Genomic DNA, 16,976 nt, shown 5'->3' on the forward strand with positions numbered 1-16,976 from the left:
CGCCGCGCGCGCAGAGCGGCGGCTGCCCGCGGGCCCGGCCCGGCGGGCGGCTGGGTGTGCTCATGGTGGCTGCTGCCCGGCGAGGGCGAGAGCGGCAGCGCGGGAGGCCGAGGGAGCGGCCGGCCCAGCGCTCCGCCCCGCGGCTCCCGGGGCCCGCGGCTGCGCTGCTGCTGCCCGCCAGCCGAGCGCCGCGCCGCGCCCCGCACTGGATGGTAGACCAGCGCCGGCCGCCCGCGCCGCACGGCCTCCCCCGGCCTCCGCTCCTCCCGCGGCCCCGCCGCTGGGATTTCCTGTCCTCCGCGCCCCCCCCGCGCAAACCCTGCCCCTCCCTGCCGCTGATTCGCACTCGCTGCGGCTCCTCTCCCCAACTTCCCTGGACCTCCCGCCCCCCGAACCACCCCTCGCTCCGCTCCCAAACAAACCCCCAGATGCGGCTGCCCTGGCTGCTGGCACCCGAGGGTCGCCTGGGCTGTGGTTGGGGGGGAGGCGGCCAGGGGGACACTGGCCTGACCCTACCCTGGACCCAGAGCCCCCTGCTGCTCTGAGCTGGGCTTTGGGCGCTGCCTGGGGCTTTGGGGGTTCGACCCCCCCCAGCATTTTCTATAAGTTTGGCCAAACAAACTTTTTGTGTCCACTGCTCCAGTGGAGGTGGCCTGGGGGCGCTGTGGGGCGAGCTAATCCCCCCCTCCCCTTTCCAAAGCTGTTTTGATGTTCTCCATCCAGGAGGGTCTCCCCAGAGGAGGGCTGACCATGAAAGAAGAACCCTTGAGCGGCGGACTGACAGCAGTGAGGTCCTGGATGCAAAGCACGGGGATCCTGGATGCCAACACGGCAGCCCAGAGGTAAGGGACCAAGCTGCCCCAGCCCTGACACTTCACAGCAAAGCAATGTCATTGCACTGCTCTGTGCGGGCACACGTCTCCCCCCGAGCCAGAGTCAGACCCCGGGGCCCGCGCCCTGGCCAGGGCTTGCTGCTGGCTGAGGGCATGACACCTGCCAGAGCAGCACAAACCTGCCCCACAGCCTTATGCTGGAGGGGGAGCGTTTGGGTAGGAAAGTTGGTAATTGGCTTCTGTATTGTTTGATCTGGTTGGTGAGGAAGCCGCCAGAGAAGTAAATCCTGAGGCTTCCTGGAAGGAGAATTAACTAAGAGGAATTTCAATAGTACATTTTATCTTTGTCTTCCCTCCCCCTCACCTTTGGGAGGTTTACAATTACCAGCGTTTTGCTGAAGCGCCTTGCGCCTAGTGATAAGCCCTTTAAACCTGTTCTGATCCAAGGAGACCAAGGGGAGAAATGCACTTTGGGGGTTATTCTGAAAGCTGTGCAAGCGGTCAGGAGGTGCAGAACTAGAATGTATTGCTCAGCAGAATCAAAACAGATTTTGATTGGAAATGACAAGGGAGATCTGTTCACGTTATTAAAAAGTGGGTGTTGTATTTCCTTCCCCCAGGCAGTTGGAAAGTGTTTTGAAATTAACACTTCTGCCTGAAATGGCAAAACTGTGTTGCAAAGATAGCTGAGGATCTCCAAGATGCAGGAAAAATTGTTCCTTTTTTTCCCCTTCTCCTCCTTTGCCTGACACCCACCGGTTTGAAACTTCAGATCCATGACTCAAATTGTCAGGGAAAGTTCTCAGGACTGGTGGATGTGGTGGGGTTGGGTTGGGCTGGTTTTTTAACTGGTGACTTTATTGATGTTCCATACCAGGATCATGGATTTTAATGTGGAAATCTCGAAGCGTGGCAGGGATTACTTTCAGGTTTCCAATGCACAAATAGACCCCCCTCTTTGTTGTGTAGGATGGCGACATCTGTCTGCAGTGGACCTGACTTCATTCCCTGTAGATTGGTTCTGTACGTTGCTAAATAGGAATATGGGAATCCCATGCCTCTGTGCTTGGAGGACAGAGATTTTTGCTTCTTTTGATTTAAATTGTTGTTTTTTTTTAATTGATCCTTGAATGTTCCCAAAGCCTTGATTTCTGCTTTCCTTTAGCAATTATTTTAGTTCAGTTACGCAGAGGGGAAATTGAGATTAAGAAAATAATGTGCATTAGATAATAAGTAAAGTGTGTGTGTGTGTAGATCAGGGGTCGGCAGTCTTTCCGAAGTGCTGTGCCAAATTTCATTTATTCACTCTAATTGAAGGTTTCGCGTGCCGGTAATACATTTTAATGTTCTTAGAAGGTCTCTTTCTATAAGTCTATAATATCTAACTAAACTATTGTTGTATGTAAAGTAAATAAGGTTTTTAAAATGTTTAAGAAGCTTCATTTAAAATTAAATTAAAGTGCTCTGCTAGCGTAGAAAAATCAGCAGGGTTCTTCCTTAACGTCAGTGAAGCTTTCTGGCTGCGTTCTCCAAGCTGGACGCCTTGGGAAGGTGGCTCTGGAAAGTAGAGGGCAGGATGTTAACAGCAGAGCTGTGCAGGGAGGGGGCCAGTGGTAAGCTCGGGGCACTGGCGGGAGACGGGAAATGGGCACCGGGCAGGAAGTGTGCCAGGAAGGAGACGGAGGGGCAGACAAGGCCGGGCTGTGCAGCGGAGGGGGCCGGTGTAGCGGGTGCATGCAAGACGGAGAGTGGGCACACCGGGCAGGGAGTGGTGCAAGGGAGAGAGGAGGGGCAGAGGCAGGCCGGGCTGTGCAGAGACGGTGCCGGTGTAGCGGGCAACTGCGGGAAGCGGGGAAGTGGCACCGGGCAGGGAAGTGTGCCAGGGGAGGTAGATGGGAGGCAAGAGCAGGGACCAGGCTGTGAGAGGGGGCCGGTGTAGGGGGGGCAACTGCGGGACGGGGAAAGTGGGCACCGGCAGGGAGTGTCAGGGAGGAGACGGGAGGGGCAGAGCAGGGCCGGCTAATGCAGGGAGGGCCGGTGTAGCGGGGGCTAAACTGCGGACCGGGGAAGTGGCACCAGGCAGGGAGTGTGCCAGGGGAAGGAGACGGAGGAGGCAAAGAGCAGGGCCGGGCTGTGCAGGGAGGGGGGCTCGGTGTAGGGGGGCACTGCGGGGTGGGTGAAGTGGGCACCGGGCAGGGATTGTGCCAGGAGAGGAGGACGGGACGGGCAGAAAAGCAGGCCGGGCTGTGCAGGGAGGGGGCGGTGTAAGGCAGGCACTGCGGGACGGGGAAGTGGGGCAACCGGGGCAGGGAGTGTGCCAGGGGAGGAGACGGAGGGCAGAGCAGGGCCGGGCTTGTGCAGGGAGGGGGGCCGGTGTAGGGGGGCACTGCGGGTGGGGAATGGCACCGGGCAGGATGTGCCAGGAAGAGACGGACGGCAGAGCAGGGCCGGCTGTGCAGGGAGGGGGGCCGGTAAGCGGGGGCACTGCGAGACGGGAGTAGTTGGAGTGGCAAACCGGGCAAAAAAGGGGAAGTGGTGCCAGGGGAGGAGACGAGGGGCAGAGCAGAGGCCGGGCTGTGCAGGGAAGGGGGGCCGGTGTACACACGACTGCGGGAAGTGGGCACCGGGCAGGGAGTGTGCCAGGGGAGGAGACGGGAGGGGCAGAGCAGGGCCGGGCTGTGCAGGGGAGGGAGAGACACTTGAATTTGTTGCAGTGGAAAAGAACAACGTTGCTCCCGTATTAAAGCAGATTTAGGCCCTTTACTGATTTACACCCGGCGAGGATCTGGCCCTGTCGGGTGTGCTGTGTCCCCGGGCGGCAGGGAGCAGCTCCCCCGAGCAGAGCGTCATAGAGCTGGGGGCTGGCTCTTGCCTCCCCCTCCTTCTGCTGCCACCTCTGAGCTGTACTCCAGGGGGCTGATCCTGCCTTCCTTGTGTGCCCCCAGCTCCCTGCAGCTCTGCTGGGACCCAGGTCAGCCCCCTGGAGAGGGGCCAAAGGCTTTCCGCTCAAGCCCTGGGCGCAAGGCTGGGGTGCTGAGGATGAATTAACCCCTCAAGCACTGAACGAGGGCTGGAGAAAATGCCCTGGCCTGCCGTCGCCAGGGTCCCCTCGCTGAGCTGGTTAACCCGGCCTGGCCCCCGGGTGCCAGCTGAGAGCTGTGCATGCTGAAAGCACGGAGGAGGCCAGCGCCGGGTTTCCAGGGGGCAGACCCAGGCCAGGCAAGGAACTAGGCAGGCAGCAGCCTGGGAGCGTGTGTGTCTCTGGCTGGGCAGTGCCTATCCCAGTCTGCCCCGCGAGAGCCAGGGCAGCTGGGGCCCAGCTTTCCCTGCAGTGCCCCGTTCCCATCCTTGTGTCTCCCAGTGTCTGTACTGACCAGGTCCAGCCAGCACCCGCCCCGCGAGAGCCAGGGCAGCTGGGGGCCTGGCTTTCCCTGCAGTGCCCCGTTCCCATCCTCGTGTCTCCCAGTGTCTGTACTGACCAGGTCCAGCCAGCGCCTGCCACGCAGGTGTGGCACCCACTGGCAGAGCCAAGCGTGAACGTGGGCTGCATGCACACGCTTGCTCTCTGCCGTCAGACATCCGGCGGGGGCTGCAGTTTGGGTTGCTCGAGCGCATCGCTGGGCTCTTTGTGGGAGTTGCTCCCAGGGCTGCTCCGCTCGGGGACCAGTTATTAAAAGTAAAATCACGCAAGTCGCCACCTGCAAAGACCTGTTAGATCCCTGCCCCCCCCAGGCCAATGCAGGATCATCCTCTCGCGCGGGGTCCCAGCAGGAGGATAAAATCAGTGAAGACCCAGTGTGGCCATTTGCAGAGCCGAAGGGCCAGGGCCCAGTGGGTGTAAATCAGTGGCTCCATCCACGTCTGCTGATTTGCGCTAGCTGGGGCTCTGGCCCCTCGCTGGAATTAATGAAGGAAGAATCACAGCAGCATAATTGCCTGGTGCCCCCTGTTCCTGGAGAAGCCGGGAGTGGAAGCTGGTGCTTTCCTGTAACAGACATTCGCAGGGCTCGTTTGCTAGGAAATGCTCTGATTTCCTTTAATAATTAATGGCAGCCGGGCCGGCACTCAGCACGCCGGGGTCTCCGCAGCACTGCAAAGAGAGAGGCACCATTCACCACATGACGGCTGCCTCGGGTGCCCCGACTTCGCCTGTTTGGTTCGCTCCTCCCCGGCTGTGGGGAAATGGCACGGAGTTGAAGGCGGGCGCAGGATCTCCCCAACGGGCAGGGGAAGGTGGCAGGCCTGGGTGCCAACTCCCAGGAGCTAGGTGCCTCTGCCAGGGGATCGTGACACTGTGTCAGACTGGACAGAGCCAGGACACCTCCCGGGGGGAGCCAGATGGGGGTAGAGCAGGGGGAATGGACCAGCAGGTCATCAAATAGGCTTCACAGGGTGACCTTCCCGAGCCGTCGCCGGGCCACACACGACACCGCGCCAGGCTGGGCGGGGCGGGCAGCATGAGCCCTCCCTTTCCTGCCTCTGTGCCCTCTCGAGAGGGAAGTTGTAGCCCAGCCTTCGCCATGGAGCGGCTCCCCTGCCGTGCTAGCGTGTGTGTGGGCGTTTGTGTCTCCAGCTGCCTCTGCCCGAGCAAAGGGCCCATGGGGGCGGTTAACTCCAAGCTCTCCTGGGTTAGCGTGGGGAGCGGGCAGCAAGGTGGCTCTGGGGGCAGCCAGGAGCCCAGCTGAGTAGTCGAGGACTCTCGGTCATTGTCTGGCATGTGGTCGGGTTTCTGCTGTGCCGTCGCCCGCTGCGCGCTCCCGGGCCCCGCGGAAGGGTCTGTCTCGGGCAGCGTTTCCCTCCTGCTCCCACGGCCCTGGCAGCTGTTCGCAGCCTTCGGCCAAATCACTCACTCCTGTCTGCTGGGTCCAGCTTTTGGCCAGGGCCCTCGAAGGATTGTCACTAACGCTCGTCGGGCTGCGTGCTGCTGCGGGGGCAGCAGAGGCAGGGAAGGCCCCGATCCGGCAGACTGACTCCTGCGAGTGGAGCCCTCTGGACTAACGAGGTGGCTCCTGTGACCGTGTCTCCCGTGGGCGAGCGCGTGGGCAGGGTCATTGCTGGAGCCACCCAGTCCCAGCCCCTCTGGTCCCGGCTGCCCTATTTCGGGCGAGAGTGGGTTAACGCCCCCCACAACCAAACAGCAGCCGCGTGATCACTGCGCCCTCCCTGCAGCTCGGGAGCGAAGGGACGGAGAGGAGCCGTGGAAGGGAGGGAATCACAGGGAGCTGATGGGAACGGCACTCAGCAGCGGGGGCTGCGTGGCTGGGGGGGAAGCAGGGCTGTTTCAGAGCAGCCTACCTGTGTTCCCTGTGATTTATTCATGAGAAATACTGCAGCGAGCGGAACAGGCATCCTACCTGCAGCGGGGTGTGGGGGAGCGATCCAGCTGTCAGCTCCGTCCCGTCAGCCCCTGGCCAGTACGAGCCGGGCTAGCTGGCCTCCCAGCGGGAATTGGACGAGGAACCCGAACGCAAAGAGGAGGCAGCCGTGCGGTGGCCGTGGCAGCACCAGCACGGTTCGGTTACCGCAGCATTGCGGGTGGGTACGTCCAATTCTGGAGCGCCCGTCCTCACCCAGGTGCAGGGCGCGGGGCCGGAGGACAGAGCTGTGAGGCCTGCCACACTTTCCTCCCGCCCCCGGCCTCTCTCACCCCTGCGGGAAGCCGCAGCTCCCCAGGGCAACACTGACCTCGTGCAAATGGCCTTGAGCCCCGGCCTGGCTCGGCCCCAGGGGCCTCGGTGAGACTGCAGCTCTCAGCCATCAGGCCAGTCGGCTCCACAGCTGCCTGGTGAGTGAGCTCGCCCGCTCCTGCCAACCCAGCGCATCCTTCAGTTATTTTCTTCTTCTAACCTGGAGCTTTTTAACCACGCACCCCCTCTCCTGCCCAGGTTATAAACCAAGAAACCCAGCCGGGCTCCGACAAGCCGAGGTTTCAAGGGGCCCATGTGAGTATTGGGCTAATCGTAGGGTGACCAGCCAGCAAGTGTGAAACATCAAGACAGGATGGGGCGTAATAGGCGCCTATATAACACAAAGCCCCATCGGGACTGTCCCTATAAAATCAGGACATCTGGTCACCCAGCTAATCGAGCTGCTGGCCCGAAGCCTCGGAAGTGAACACGCAGGATGACCCCAGCCTGGCTGGATGGTGGAGCCTGTCTGCACCTCGCTGTCGGAGCTGGCCTGGGAGGAATGGGGTGGAAGGTTTTCCCAGGGGGGCCTCGCATGGCGAAGGCCGGTGGGTTTTCGGAGCAGGGTTTACCGTCGGTACCGAGTGCGTAGTGGAAAGGCTTTTCCTGGGATGGTTTGTGTGACTTGCGGTCGCTGGGGCTCTAACTCGGGTATTGTCTGCCCCATCTCCATAGTATCATCCCTCTTTCCTGGATTCATCCTCACGCACCCCTGGGAGGCAGGGCAGGGCTAGTCTCCCCGTTGCACTGAGGGGAAACTGAGGCACAGAGTGACTGACCCATGTTACATAAAGACTCTGGCAGGGCAGGGAATTGAACTAAGGTCTCCGTCCTGAGTCCCCACCCATGGCCGTCGCCCCGTGGTTGCCCTCCTCCCCCTTCCTGCAGCCCGCATGCAGGAGAAACTCACACGGACATTCGCCAGGAACACGTTCCCACCCATGAAGTGCTTGCTTGGGAGCTCTTGCGCTTCGCCCTGTGTCGTGGGAGGTGGGGGCTGCCGCGGGACCTACAGGCCTCACTTTGGGCAAAGGGGCACGATCGTTGGCTGACAGCCAGTCCAGACTCTGCCACGGGCGGAGGATTGGCGAGCGGGCGGGGGGCCGGCTGCCCTCTGCAGGGCCAGGGACGGTCACTAATGAGCCGGGGGCGGGGAGCGCTTGGCCAGGTCTGGCTATTGGAAGGGGAGCTGGAGAATGACGGCTGCTCACTCCCTCTGGGGCACCTGGGCCTGGCCATGGTCGGCAGGCAGGACACGGGGCTGGCTGGACCTTTGTTCTGAATGTTCTTACATGAAGCTGTGTCAGTACCCCCCAGTCCATGGAAGTGGGCCCGTGGGGCTCCGGACCGAACGGGCCGATGAACTCAGAGGAGTTTTGCCGTTGATTTGAATGGGAGCAGAATCAGACCTGTCAACTCCAGCGGGTTCTTCTCTCTGCCGCAGTTTGAAACCAAAGCCCCGGGGACGGAGTGGCTCTTTCACGGATCCACCCGCCCACTCGGCCACTTCATTGCCTGGTGCTCCTCTTGCCGTGTCCCCTCGAGTTCTAGTATGGCAACATCCCGGCCCCCTCTGGCTCCGGCCTCCCAGGCCCACCAGGGGACGAGGTTACAAACGGGCGCCTGGGGGCGTGTCACCAGAAAGGGGCCTGGGGCGGCTCTGCCGGTGGGGAGGGGCACGGAGGGGACCTTTGGCTGGGCCTGTGCCAGGAGCCAGGTTTCCAGGGAGTTGTGCTCTGGGAGATGCACGCGTGATGCTGTGGCTCACAAGACCCGTTCAGTCGGGGGGTTCAGCAGTCCAGGGGCTGGAGACGTGCGCTGCCCGGGGGTGTCCAAGGGGCTCGTGCAGGAGCCGGCCCTGGCGGAGGGCCAGGTAGATGTGCCAAGGGAGACGGTCAGGGGGCTGGGTAGCGTCAAGCCCCTCCACGTGCCCAGCATCCTCCGGGAGCTGCAGGAGGCAGTGGGGACGCCCCGTTGGCCCTGCCTGGAAATGCTGCTCAGTGGTCACGGGTGAGCTGAGTTTAGGGGAGCTCTGCCCAGCTCCTAGAGCCAGCAGCTCCGCCGCAGTGGGGCAAGAGCGGCCTAGACCTTGGGGAGTGGCTCCCCCTGCCCCCTGTGGGGGCTCCCTCGTTCAGGGCTCTGAGGACAATGTGGGGCAGGTTCCCACAGCGTGTCTGTGCCCCAGGGCTATCCTGGATCCATAGCCCACCTCCCCACCCCAGTCTCCGAGGGGAGTGCTCTGGAGCAGGAGAAAAGGGGGCTGGGAGCAGAGAAGATGGCAGCCATGGGTCCTGCCCAGCCCACCCTGCATGGCCCCTGGCCTGGGACTCGACACGGAGCTGCTGAGAGCCCGCAGGACTGACAGCCGGACACGGGGTGCCCGTCCCTCTGGGTGGATGCGGGGAGGCAAGTTGCAGGCTGCTGACCCCTGGATGGTCAGGCAAGCCTGGGCATCGCAGGAGTGGGCTGGCTGGGGGGGGAGGCTGAGGTGAGCCTGGTCTGGACGTGACCCCAGGGCTGGCTGCCCCACAGCGTGATGTCCACACCCCGCTGTTGGAGCTGGCCTGGGGGAGTGGAGGTGGAAGGGTTCCCAGGGCAGTGGGGGGGGAGTACACACACATCAGGTTGTGTAGCTCTGTGGGTGTGTTTTGGGGGGAAGAGGAGTGGAGAAGCTTCGACGAGCCAAACAGGTTAGGAGAGGAGAGATCAGGACTCCTGGGTTCTGTTCCCAGTTCTGCCACTGATTTGTTGTGGGGCCTCAGCTGAGTCCCGCCCCCTCGCCTTGCCTCAGTGTCCCTGTCTGTACAAGGGGGACAATGGGCCCGGCTGGGGGGATGAGGGAAAGTCTGTGCGAATTAACTCACTGCTGCCTGGAAAGCAGGAGCCAGAGGTGGGCACCAGACTGTCCCGATGGCCCTCCTGCAGCTCAGTATGGGGGAAATCCGCCCCCTGCCCCACCCCCCCGTGCAGGGAGCTGTCTCACACACACACCCCAGAGGGAGCCTGGGCAGCCCGGAGCGTGGAGCCCTGGGTGTCCAGGGGGCAGGCCCAGCGTTGGCAGCTTTCCCCCTGGATGCCCTCCCTAGGCTGCATGGTGCGTTCTGCCCCCAATGCACCCCCAGCACACTGCATGCACTGTGAGCTGCTTTCTGTCACTGCTGAGCACGGCTGGATCACAGCGGGTCCCCCGGCTCCATGGCACCCCACAAGCCAGGGGCTGGTTTTCGGTGGCTCCGTGCCAGGGCTATGGGGGGCATGCACCTTCGCACTCTTTGCCCTGTGGACATCAGGGCCCTCCCTGGCCGCGGGGGTCCCCCCACCTGCCCTCTGCTGCTCATGCATCCCTGCCCCCGGGGGAGTCTCTAGGGTTGGCTCCAGAGACGGTCTCTTGCCAGTGGGGCCGACAAGGGGCCTGGGGCATGGTTGTGACGATGTGGTTCTGGCAGGACCCAACCGAGAGTGCCAAATCAGGACCAATTGCTCAAACAGGGCAGTCACAGCCCCAGGCTGGGGTTTTTCCACCTCTAAGGCAAACCAAACCAGCCAGACAAAGAGGACTTCGGTTTTACCCCACTGGCTAACCACAAGTCACACAAGCAATTTCCTTACACGCTCCAGTCTCCCAGTATCACCACCAGTCCCCCTCGTCCTGGGGATGAATGGTTATGAAAACAACACCCCAGTAAAAGAAAAAGGTTCTCTCGATCCCAAAGGACCAAGCCCCAGACCCAGGTCAATATACACATCAGATCTTACCCACAAATCACGCTGGTGCCAATCCTTTAGAATCTAAAATCTAAAGGTTTATTCATAAAAGGAAAAAGATAGAGATGAGAGCTAGAATTGGTTAAACTGAATCAATTACATACAGTAATGGCAAAGTCTTAGTTCAGGCTTGTAGCAGTGATGGAGATAAACTGCAGGTTTAAAATCAAGTCTCTGGAACATCCCCCGCTGGGATGGGTCATCAGTCCTTTGTGCAGAGCTTCAGCTTGTAGCAAAGTCCCTCCAGAGGTAAGAAGCAGGATTGAAGACAAATGGAGATGAGGCCTCAGCCTTATATAGGCTTTTCCAGTGTAAGACACTTCTTTGTTCTTACTGTGGAAAAGTTACAGCAAAATGGAGTTTGCAGTCACATGGCAGTTTCCTGCACACCCTGCTGAGTCACAAGGCGTAACTGCCTTCTCTCAATGGGTCAGTTGTGTAGCTAATGGTCCTTAATGGGCCATCAAGCAGGCTAAGCAGAGCTACCACCAACTTGTGTGGGATCTTTCCCAGTAACACAGCACAAGTTTGAAATACAGACAGCATCCAGCCAATATTCATAACTTCAACTACAGAAACGATACAGACACACAGACAGCATAATCATAACCAGTAACCCGTAACCTGGTCTTAGACACCTTCTATGACCCCTGGGTCACGGCGGTGCCTTGTTTCTAGCTGTACGTCAAAGGAGTCAAAACTGGAGGGATTCCTCTTGGGTCTGTGGGGGACAGCCCCAGAATAGCTCCGATTGTGGGGCCCGGAGGGGCAATGGCAGAGTGGGGTGGGGGGAGCCCGGGGCTGCGGGTTGGGATTGAGGAGAGTCAGTCAAGCAGTACGGTAGCCCCCTCCCCTCCCTCCGGGGGGGCAGTCATGCCAGGACCAGGGGCGCACCGCACTGCCAGGCCCCACCAGGCGCTCCAGGGCTCAGAGATCCCGCTGACCTTCCCAGGGAGCCTGCTCCTTCGGCCCTTCGCTGACCCAGCTTCCCTGGGCATCTCTGGGCAGCGGCAGCTCTCAGGGCCCTCGGCTGAGGCCCGGCGCCGTGTCTGTGGGGGGGTGTTTTCAACATGCCCTGTTGTGTGGTGCTTTACGGTGGAGAACGGCAGCCGGGGGGGAGAGTGCGGGGGAATCTCCTTGGTTTTTATCTGCGAGATACCCGGGCTGTGGGCTGGGCTCTCCCCGAGTCTGGGTGGAGGAGGAGCTCTCCGGGCTGTTCATGGCAAACCCTCGTCAAAGGGCTGCAGGGCGGCGTGTTTAGCAAAGAGGCTCTTTCTCCCCAGGGTGCACCAAGCGTTGGAGTTAAATACATGGGAACCAAACCCACTGGCCTCTTCCAGAGCCCGACTAGAATCCGCTTCCTCGGAACAACCCGCCTGACGTGCCCGTCGTGCCCTGGCCGGCCGGGGCGGATCCAGTGTGAAAAACAAGCAGGGAAAAGGGGCTGTTGGGAGAAACCTGCCAGCCTCTCTTGACCCGTCAGGAAGGAGCGAAACGAGGCACAAACGCCTGGTCGTTGTTACTTGCTCTCCCAGGCGTGTGGGTCGCGGACAGTGCGTGGGAGTGTTTGAGGGAGAGGAGGGCTAGTGATTTGGGACCTGCGTGTCCTTCCTCAGATGTACTGTGATCTGGTACATCCCGAATTGCAGCACGAGTCTCATGGTATTTGGGGTGTCTCTCAGAGCCCCAGCTCCTGGAGTCAAGTGATGGGCTTAGAGGAAAGCTCAGATTTACTTGCAAAGTCCATTTCTGCCCTGCTTAGTTGTGGGGAGACTTGGAGACATGACCCCCAGCAGGCAGAGAGAGGCTGGGGTGAGGGGGGTGCGGGTTTGATTTTTTTTAAAATCACAAAACGTTTTGATTTATGCACGGCTGTTGTCAATGGGTCTGGCTGGCAAAGAGACGGTTCCCAGGCTGCAGCTCTGCACTGTCTCGTCGAGAGTTGGATGTAACCTCCTCGTTACAGGTGGCCAGTCTGAGGATGGGGTTCAACTCTGTGGGGGGCTCTGCCTCCAGGGGCAAGGCCTTTGTGACAACCTGTGGCTGCACAGCTCTTACTTCTCTGCTTGCCAAGGCTACCTGGAAACTGGTGGCAGCAGCCGGAGTAGGACTGGGCTCCTCCAGCTTTCAGAGGCACTGGAGCTGCAGGAGAATCTCCGTTAACAGTATAGGGCCCCTGACACACAGCCAGCTGTTCTGATCCCGTCCAGTGGAACCAGGGGGCACACACCAGCTGGCTCATGACTAGAGTGCTTCGTGGCAGCATCTAGTCAGGGGTGTGGGTGTTTCAGGAAGTGTCCAGCCGGAGGGCACGGACCCAGTCAAGGTGCAGGGCGTGGAGCTGTGACCTGGTGGACTGGCCAGAGATGGGTTTCTCCAGATGAATGGGGGATTGATGGGTGGTGAGTCAGAGGGGTCCCTAGGCTGGAAGTGCTGCATGGGAGCCCCAGTCCGGATGTGTAGGGGGACTCTCACTAGTTCTCTAGCATCCCCACCTTCACGTGGGCTGGGACAGACACAGCCCTGCTGCGAAGGGCGATGGGCTGGTTCCTCCCCTGTCCTGCGCGCAGGGGCCGGGCCGGGATCCAGCGGGGACGGGAGGCATCTGGGCCGGGAATTGGATGTTGTGAAAGTGAGGGGTTGGGTAACACTGGCTAGAGTCGAGTGAGTTGGGCAAGCTCCCCACACACAGCCTGGCCAGTGCCCCTCACTCTCGACCTGCAGCCCCCTGCTAGCCCCCCATGCGATCCCCCTGGGATTTTTTCTGCCACAGCTCTGCTGGTGCCCCTCACTCCCGACCTGCATCCCCCTGCTAGCCCAGCCCTGGGCTCCCCCAGCCTTGCCAATGCCCCTCACTCCCGACCTGCAACCCCCTGCTAGCACTGCCCGGAGATCCACCCCCCACCAGCTCTGCTAGTGCCCCTCACTCCTGACTTGCAGCCCCCTGCTAGCCCAGCCCTGGGCTCTCCCAGCCCTGCTGGTGCCCCTCACTCCCAACCCGCATTCCCCTGCTATCCCAGCCATGGGGTCCCCACAAGCTCTGCTGATGCCCCCTGCTAGCCCCCCCCCCCACACCCAGCTCTGCTGGTGCCCCTCACCCTCAGCCTCTCCTGGATTTCTGCAAAGTGTGCGGTGATTTTCTGATAGGTGTAAGCCACCTGGCTCTGTTCCCTATGGTGATCTGCCCCAGAGATGTGCAGCAGGTGGGGCAGGGCGCATTCTCTTTCGGGAGCTGGGGCTGGCTGCAGAGGGGGAGCCCTGGGGCTGCTCTTTGACATCAATGGCAAATCTCACTGAGCTCCAAGGGATGGGCTCCGCTCCTCGGCTATGGAGAGAGGGGTCACGGGGGAGCTGGGCTCCCCATATCCAGGGCCTTGAGGGCTCCCCGCACCTGTCTGTCCGTTCATCCAGTCACTGGGGCATCTAGGCTCTGTGGACAGTGGGCTCTGCCCTAGGGGAGCGACACCCTCACCTGGGTACAGCCTGGCAGGGCCCCGCTGGGGGGATTGCCGGGGTGTCAGCCTGGGCAGGCTGGGATCCGGCCCCGGGGAAGCGCTCAAGGGTCAAGGCAGGGGAGGATTCCTGGTGCACTTGGCAGAAGGGCCAACAGGTGGCGATGTTTTATCGGCTGTGCTCAGTGCGAGGGGCTGGCACGAGGGGCTGGCACGAGGGACTGGGCAGACGCTCCTGGAGCCTGATGACCCCCTCCCCCCAACACACCTGGGCCATGGCTGGTCCAGCTGCCCCCCAGCCCTGCCCTGCCCCACCCAGGCTGCCAAGGCAGGGATGGTGCCGGTGCTCGGAGCGAGGCTGAGACCCCCGAACTCGTGGCACGTGAGGTCACCCAGCAGTCGTTAGCCAGGAGTGGTTCCCGGACTCGAACCGGCAAACAGGGCACCGGAGGGGGCAGCAGGACACGGCCCCCGGGGAGAGCAGGTGCTGCTGCCGAGAGCCGCCCAGGGAGCTCACAGAGGGGCCAGGCCAGGCCCACTTCCCTGCAGTGTCCCCAGCCTGAGCCAGGGCATCCTGGGTCTCTGCACACACGGACCCAGCCCAGGCTGAATTGCCAGCTCCCCGCGGGGCGGCCATGGGGCTGGAGTGGGGCCAGGTCCGTCCGGCAGGCCTGTCCCAGCTGTGTGGGGCAGGGGGAGTTCGCTCCACACCCACCCTCCCGCGGGTGCACTGATTGCACTGGAGAGGGGGGATCAGGAGACAGGGCCTGGCAGGCAGCCGCACAGGTGGGCCTGGGGGGCTCTGGACCTTCATGTGCTGAGTTATCTGGGGGCTGGGCTGCTCTTTGGGGCAGAGACGGGTGAGGGGGAGAGGTCTCTCCAGAGCCAGCTGCACAGGGGTCTCCTCAGGCTGTGCCTTTAAACGAACAACCCCCCTTCCCCCCGCCCATGCACCACATGGGACAGTTACGGCTCTGTCGCTCGGGCTCAGACGGGGGCAAAGCGGGATGTGAAACTGCCCTGCCCCATGGCACCGGCCCCATCCCCGAATGGGAGATGGGGCAAACGGCAGAACTCCCCAGCCAGCTGCAGGAGCAGGACTCATCCCAGAGCCTGAGGGCGGCTGCTCTGCAATCTGGGGCGGGAGGAATCATTCCTGGTGTATATTTATTTCCCTTGGCATCGTCCCCGACCCGCTGTGTGCACCGCAGGGCTAGATCCAGGGCCAGATCCTGCTCTCAGTCACGCCCAGACCTAGCCCGGGTAACTGAGGGCAGCGTTTGCCCCGCTGTGTATGACGTCACCACATGGGTTCACTGCAGGGCGGCAGCCTGGGGGGGCCAGTTGTGGCTGGACGTATCCCTGGGGGTTTCATCACATAACATCATCTTGAAATCATCCCTGGAGACTCCCGGCCCGTCCTGACGGGTTGGCCCCCCTGGCAGAGCTGGCTCAGATGCAGCCCACATGGGAACCCCTGGCAGGGGGCGAATGCAGCGGTCAGGGGCTTGTCGGGGCTCTGGCACTATTTGGGGGTTTGCTTGGAGCTCCTGCTCCCGGAGGCAGGGTTACCAGGGAACCCAGCTCCTGTTTTCCTAGCTCTCAGCGTGGCAGAGAAAAGCCCTGGCCATGTGACCCCAACACGACCTCCGAACCGGAGGGCAGATAAAACCGACAGGGAGTTTTGGTGCCCGGCTGGTGAGTTTTGAACACTTGGGCTGGTCAGCACTGCGGGTTCCCCCCATTCTTGCAGGTAGACTGGGCTGACCCCGGTGTGCGCCGATGCAGGGGACTGGAGCAGAGGCCCCTCTGCATTCTGTTGGCTACACGAATCTTCCCCACTCCCTGCCCCAAGCTGTTGGGTAGCGGTGCTGTGTGCTGCTAAACAGCTGCCAGATGCTGTTTCAGAGGTGGCTGCATTTTAGTGGCAGGTGAAGTGATTCGTGTGAGTGTAAAGGCTGCAAAGCATTCTGGGATCTGTGGGCAGAAGTGATTGTGGCTAAGCAGCTTCTGAAAGTGTCCTGGTGCCGGCAGGGGCTTGGTAAACAGCGTGAAATTAGTCAGTCGTTTCCAGCCAGTCGTGTCTAGGCACAAACCAAGCCCTTCGGCTGCAGTTCACACCAAGGGATCCAGCCCCTCCCAGGAGCAAAGCAGTGCGAGGCGTCTCCTCCCAGGGCCCTTTGGAGTGATCCATGTTCCACTCAAGCGGAGCCGCGAAAGGGGAGAGCAGGGGCTGCAATGTGAGGGGGGGAGGCGCTGGCAGAGCTGCAATCTCAGGGGAGGGGTTTGTGCAGCGCCTGGTGCGACGGGGTCCCCCGATATCGGGGGAGGGGTCTGGGCAGTGCCTGGCACGATGGGGTCCCCTTGTGATGAACTGGGAATGTTCTTAATGTTGCTCTGAATACTGTGTTGGTGCCTCAGTGTCCCCTAGGCAGTTCTTAAGTATCTAGGTGGTGGGATAAGGGTGTGTGATTGCTGCAGAGCAAAGGGCCAGTGCACCTAAATGCCTGGCACTCTGTCTCCTAGCAACTGATGGCCTGGGCCCCTCCGCCATGAAGGTGTGGAGACAAAGGATCAGTGACCTCTGGCCAGGGAAAGGAGCTGACAGGAGAGGGGTTGTTAGCTGGAGCTGGCTGAGGGCAGACGCGGGGTCTGGCTCACTGCCCCAGAAGGACGCCAGCCGGGGTCCGTTGCTGGAGTAACCACAAGCTCTGTTTGAGACCCTGTTCCGTCATCGAATAACCCTCTGTTATGGCTGGCTGAGAGTCAGCTCTGACTGCGAAGTGGGGTGCAGGAACTCCTGAGCTTCCACAGGACCCGCTGGGGCAGGCACTGGGAGCGCGCGAGGGGCAGAGGATGCTGATGCTCCAAAGGAGAAACGCCAGGAGTGCCATGAAGGTGTGGAGACAAAGGATCAGTGACCTCTGGCCAGGGAAAGGAGCTGAGCGAGGAGAGGGGTTGTTAGGCTGAGCTGTGAGGGAACGCGGGTCTGGCTCACTGCCCAGCAAGGCAAGAGATGACGCGCGAGCACGTGGGTCCGTTGCTGTAGCGTAACCACAGCTTGTTCTAGACTCTGTTCCCTGTCTCGTAATAACCTTTTATGGCTGGCTGAGAGTCAGCTCTGACTGTCAAAGTGGGGTGCAGGACCGCTGGCTCTTTTCCACAGGACCCGCCTGGGTGGGCTCACTGGGAGCCCAGGGGCAGGGATGCTGACTGCTCCAAGGAGAAACGCCAGGAGT

At 61.3% G+C, this 16,976-nt stretch overlaps 1 protein-coding gene across 1 annotated transcript in view; it reads left to right on the forward strand.

Annotated features, from left to right (window-relative positions):
- The first annotated feature begins 590 nt into the window (after positions 1–590).
- EBF4 (EBF family member 4) overlaps positions 591–16,976 on the forward strand; it is a 117,268-nt gene continuing 100,882 nt past the window's right edge. Inside the window, exon 1 of the mRNA XM_075066215.1 lies at positions 591–842. Coding sequence (XP_074922316.1) covers positions 709–842 — 134 coding nt within the window. The 5' untranslated portion in view covers positions 591–708. The remainder of the gene's footprint in view (positions 843–16,976) is intronic.

This window comes from Chelonoidis abingdonii, chromosome 5, assembly GCF_003597395.2.
Source record: "Chelonoidis abingdonii isolate Lonesome George chromosome 5, CheloAbing_2.0, whole genome shotgun sequence".
In the NCBI taxonomy this organism is placed as follows: domain Eukaryota; kingdom Metazoa; phylum Chordata; order Testudines; family Testudinidae; genus Chelonoidis; species Chelonoidis abingdonii.